Source organism: Saccostrea cucullata, unplaced genomic scaffold, assembly GCF_032062105.1.
Source record: "Saccostrea cucullata isolate Sc308-1 unplaced genomic scaffold, CSIRO_AGI_Scuc_v1 ctg2622, whole genome shotgun sequence".
NCBI lineage: Eukaryota > Metazoa > Mollusca > Bivalvia > Ostreida > Ostreidae > Saccostrea > Saccostrea cuccullata.
In genome coordinates this window covers 190167-195584 of record NW_026922155.1, presented here as the reverse complement: position 1 = coordinate 195584, position 5418 = coordinate 190167, and the positions used below count along the sequence as shown (strand labels likewise).

Genomic DNA, 5418 nt, shown 5'->3' with positions numbered 1-5418 from the left:
ATTTAAACGATCCTTACTTTATCTTTTTCTTTATTATTTCTCTTTAGAAGATGGTCTGCGTCTTCAATACGCCAGTTTCAAGATTGTAACTCTCCTGTGATAGAGGGGCAAAAAGTATCCATTTCGGCAGGGAGGTGGGACAGGTTGTTTCTGTATACAAACGTGCATAAATAAATGAACGATATTTATGGCTTTTATAAAAATTTATTAAATGTTATAAAAAGATAATGATATGAAGCAGTGATGCATTTGATGATTTTATCAAGTTCAACTATGCATATTTACAAATCTACTTTAAATTATAGGTACTTGAAAACAAAATAAACGCCATAGTCTTAATAAAAAGTAACTGATTTTCTTGATTGTACAAACAAAAAGTTTGTGGGTTTTTTTGAAGCTATAATAAGGAAAAGAATCAATGTGTCATTTAGATCGCCTACGTACAATGTTCAGATACATGTGTACCGTTTTTATTAGAGGTCCAAATATCTTCCCTCTTCTGAAAAGTCTCGCATCAACCGACATTTTCTTTTTTGTTACGATTTTTTTTTTGCTTTAAAATGACGTCTTTAAATCAATTCGGTTATTCTCAAAATGTAGAGTGCATACTGACAATCCTGTAGTTATGATAAACCAGTATCGACGATACAATGTATCCAATATATAAATATCAACTATTTGTCCCACCTGTTTGTTTACGCGGCAACGAAACTCCCCCTCCCCCACGAAAGAGCGCACCAAGGGAGATAATCTCTAAACTTGCGTATTGAACAAACATGAGTTCTCTAACCAAAAATGCAATGAAGCAAGTTTTGATGTATTGGCTTAAAGTAGGGGTTTTGAGAGGAGAAAACTGAACATGTAAAACGTTTACAGACCTAGACTGTACAGGCATCGACAAATCACTTTTGCATCAGAAAAAATCAGTTAAAAGTCCTTGGCTCTAGTGAGTTTATAACAAAATATTCAATGCTGCATATTGTGTCAAGATAAGCTCTTATTAAGTCAAAAGTAATTTTATAATGGACATATCATTTATAACTTTAACAAAACTACGTTTGTAACCATTTCAATCCATAGGGATATCACCTTCGTATACATTTGCTGGGTAGCCTTTGACACCGAGGCCCTTGACCCGAAACAGAGACCTGCCAAGGGATATTCCTTAATTTCCTCTGCCGGTGCTTCATGAATAGAATTTATTACATACAGATCATCCAGATCTGGACCTCCAAAACAGCAAGAGGCGATTCTTGTAGCAGTAAACTCCACAGATTGCAACTCTTCACCTAAAATATTTATAAAGAAAAAAAAATTTGTCAACTTGGCTGTAACACTCCTGATTGATTGAAAGTGTCAAGTTATTAGTTTTTTATGCTTGTTGATTTCCAATCTTTCATTTTTCTTGTTGAGATGGTGTGAATCTTTAATGAGTAGATAGATATTCATTTGATAGAAACATGAAGGACTTCTTTTTAAGAGGTATAATCACTGACCATTATCATGCAATGGTGTTGATCGAGGGTAATTTTTATAATATTATTTTTTTCTTTTTAGGGGCATGAAGGATTTGACCCAAAACAAAAGCCACACATTTTGCTAAGGTCCCGTTTCGATGAGCTAAAGCCAAGCATGAAAAAGTCGTAGTACAAGACACTTGATGACAAATGAAACTTAAACCAAATATAAAGATCATTACTGTTGATTCCACTAAACCATGTTTTAAATGGTAGTCACATTTCTGTGCAACATGAAGACTGTCAAGAACCCATTTAACCGTATGTAAATTTGTTTATTTCCTTGCTTATTATAGTGTCTCACATCTGTCTCACATCTGTTATACATTTTTTTTTTATGTTAAAAAATTTTGTAATGTTTTCCTTCTTTTTTTGTGCTTTTTAATTGCCCTGGATCATCATTTAACTTTTCTAATCGTGTTATCAGTTTGTTTGTGTAATGGGATGAGGCATTTTTATACAATGTTCAAGTATTAGGCCTATACAAATTAATTGTGAGTTTTGAGTTCTCCAACCACATGTTATGTACATGTATATGAGCCACCCATGAAAAATTTATCTGCTTCTTTTCCAGAAATAAACAATTTTGGTTTCACTATAAGAAATCCTAATCTCACTTACTTCTGTCTTTGAGAAAATGCACATCCTAAAAACATTAATCAGAAAAGTGGTGACAGCAAATTCCCTTAGAATGGCAGCCTGCTTGCCAATGAAATGTTACAATAATGTTTTCCTTACCTTCCTACCCTATTTTTTTCTGAGGTTGGAATGGAATAGGAAACAAACTATTTATTTAGCCTGGCCTTACTATGAGGCAGTTGTATTTTTTCAAAGCTGTCGCAAGAAAACAGTTCAGCACACTATATGGATTGTGGAAGTACATTTTGATAGTCAATTTTACATATTTGTCTAAAGATTTTTTTTTTTGGCAATTAGCAATTTCATATACATATGTAAAAGTAAATATTTTGGTTTATTTTCATGTTTTGTTTCATTTTGATTTTTTGTTGTTGTTTTCCATCTTCCAAATGTAAATGATTTTGTAAGGTATTAAGAGTTGTCATAGAAATGAAATAAAAAAAATCATGCAAATTCAGATTTATCTTTAAAAAATTTAGCTTTATACATACCCCACAAATGAAGTTTAGGGGAGGAGTGTATTCATGTACATTATATACTGGAATTTTCAAATCCATCTGTAGACATGACTCGGTCTCAATATGTTCTTGTAGACTACTGCATTGATTTGTCTATTTAAAAAATGTGAATATGTGTGCTTGTCACATACAAGCAGTATAGACGCCCTTAGCTATTACAGGAAAAAAATCCCTGACTTGATCACAAACCATAATTATAATAGGATCTAGTGATTTTCAAAACGTAAATTGTATTTTTGAATAGAGAAAATGACTACTGCACATTGTAGACTAGCCCATACAAATAAAATGTAGGAGGAAACAGATTACTGTTATTTGGAGTCATATTCATGATACCTACAGACATAGTAACAGTAAGATCTTCAGCAAAATGCTTTTATTGTCTAAAGTTTTATTTTTACTTCATATGCATTTGCTTCAAAACCCTTGACCCCCAGTCCAGTGACCTGAAAAACTGAGCCAGATAATGGGTATTTTTGTAGTTCTTCTTTGTGTGCATCGTATACTGAACACGTGACATAGAGTTCATTTAAATTAGTTCCGCCAAAACAGCGAGATGTAATTCTCAATGCAGACGGAATGTTAACACTTTGCAGCTCGCACCCTGATATGAAAGCTGATATTTTAGTTTCAAAGCAAAACAAAATAAATACATTGTATACTGAATCATTTTATCTACCAGTCGATCATGAGAATGCATGTAAGCAATTATAAAAGCTTTTTCATGACAGCATGGAAAAGCCACTCTATATCCAGATTCCAAAAATGAATTAACAAAAAATGGTTTTGCATTTATCTTTTTGTCATCCCTTCTTCATGTAGTCTGTATGTACATCAAGTTATTATGAATAAATTACCTGATTGGGGGTCATATCGAACAATTTTTCCAGCGAAGAAGCATGCTACCCATAGTTTACCCTCTGTATCAATGGTCATACCATCAGGAACACCGATCTCTTCAAGGGGCCTCCCAGTAGTATCCACAATTACTTTCTGATTTGCTGAAGTGAACAGAAAACATATTGCTCCATATCTATCCATTCTCTACAGAATCTGCTATTTTTATGTTCTACGTTTCAAAGGAAATCTTTGACGTGCATGATATGGGAAACTTAATAATAGTTTTATCTATTCATTTGTTTTAGAATCATTACATTAAGTGACTTCGAGAATCTAGAAAATATGCACGCAGAACTATTAATAATCTTACTAAGTTCTCCAGATGCAGCATTGTAGTCGAAGCTGTAGATCTGTCGAGGCGTGGAGTCAATGTAATACATTGTCTTTGTATCCTCTGTCCACGCCAGGCCATTGGAAATACCAACGCCTTTCACCAACGTGCGGAGACTACCATCCAAATCCAAACAATAAAGGTTCCCAATCTTAGGCATATTTACCACATCTGGCACAATTGGACCCATCGTTCCTTGAAAAATAAACTCTTATTAACTGTAAAAATCCTTTCTACACAGCCAGACATTACCCTACTGAACTGACTAACTCACCAGCAATTATCCGACCTTTAGGATCACATTTGCCATCGTTAAATCGTGTATCTAAACCTTGTTCCACCTCATGAAGTTTGGTCACCTTCTTTGTGTCCCAGTCCACATGTACCAAACAACGACCCACCCCTGCTATCAGTCCACCAGTTTTGGCGGGAACAACAAATCCAACTGGATCATCTAATATATGGAAATCAAAACAGTTGTTTCCAAATTGTTTAGTTGATAGCGTTTGAATTGCTGCACTTATTGAATTCTTTTCTTCTCTTGATGATCAATCCGTTCGAACTATATCGTTGACAAAGAATTTGTTGACCGTAATTTGCTTACCCAGCTCAAATTTATCATCTACCCCTGTTTCTGGATTGTATCTGTGGATACTATTGCCATATATGTCTACGAACAGAAGTGTATTGGTGACGTCATCCCAGTGTGGTCCTTCTCCAACCGTAGTTGCAGCTTTTAAAACACACTCTACATTCATTCTGTTGAACACTGTGTAAAAGACCCTCCAGAATTCACACTTCGGGCATGAAGAAGATTTATTTACTTCTCCCTGGTTTTATCGTTGTAACCTAAATTCTATCTCTTTGCACTTTAATCATCATGATCATCTTGGCCTTATTTACAGTAGAATAGTCCAGCTGTGGTGGTGTACTATGAACGTTCTGAAGATATTCAGTTACCTAGTAAAACTTAATGTAAAATTCATCGAAATACAAGCTTTCAGAATAGGAATCAGAGCTTATTGCCAGATGCACATCTCATACAATTTCTTCAAAAGATATGAAAAAGCAAGTACTAGTATCTTGCAATATGATTTTCACAAACTTTTTTTTTTACACAATGAATGATGGCAGTCCAGAGTCTAGGGGCTTTGAAGGCACGAGCTGCTTTATCTTCAAATATTTTGATTTTGAGAAAAAATTGTATCCAATATATACAAGTAATTTGTGAGGTATTTCAAAAGTAATTTGCATATGTGTGACCAAGAAGTGCATAGTTTATACATTCTTGATAGTTTTTATAGGAGAAATCTATTAAGGAATTGTACAGACAAATTTACAAAAATTTTTATTTATCTGAGCATGTAGTCAGATTATACAATCTGACATATGTAATATCTCAACAGGATCTTTTTTAACTTTGAGCATTCTTTATCGCATATTCAACAGCGGTCAGACTGTTTAAATCTGGTATATAATCTTCATGGACTTATCAATGTCCTGTTGTGTAAAT

At 34.0% G+C, this 5418-nt stretch overlaps 1 protein-coding gene across 1 annotated transcript; it reads right to left on the bottom strand.

The window, feature by feature from the left end:
• Positions 1-3057: 3057 nt before the first annotated feature.
• On the bottom strand, positions 3058-4663 carry LOC134261287 (regucalcin-like). The gene is made up of 5 exons (XM_062743726.1): positions 4510-4663; positions 4180-4359; positions 3885-4100; positions 3532-3675; positions 3058-3278 (listed from the first exon to the last, which is right to left on the bottom strand). The coding sequence occupies exons 1-5, from the start codon at positions 4661-4663 to the stop codon at positions 3058-3060; spliced, it is 915 nt and encodes a 304-aa protein (XP_062599710.1).
• Positions 4664-5418: the final 755 nt, after the last annotated feature.

Coding starts and splice junctions, on each gene's coding strand:
- LOC134261287 (XM_062743726.1), bottom strand. CDS start 4,663: ATGAATGTAGAGTGTGTTTTAAAAGCTGCAACTACGGTTGGAGAAGGA. Junction 3,676..3,884: donor TGCTGCATCTGGAGAACTTA/GTAAGATTATTA, acceptor TGTTCACTTCAG/CAAATCAGAAAGTAATTGTG. Junction 3,279..3,531: donor TCGATATGACCCCCAATCAG/GTAATTTATTCA, acceptor CTTTCATATCAG/GGTGCGAGCTGCAAAGTGTT.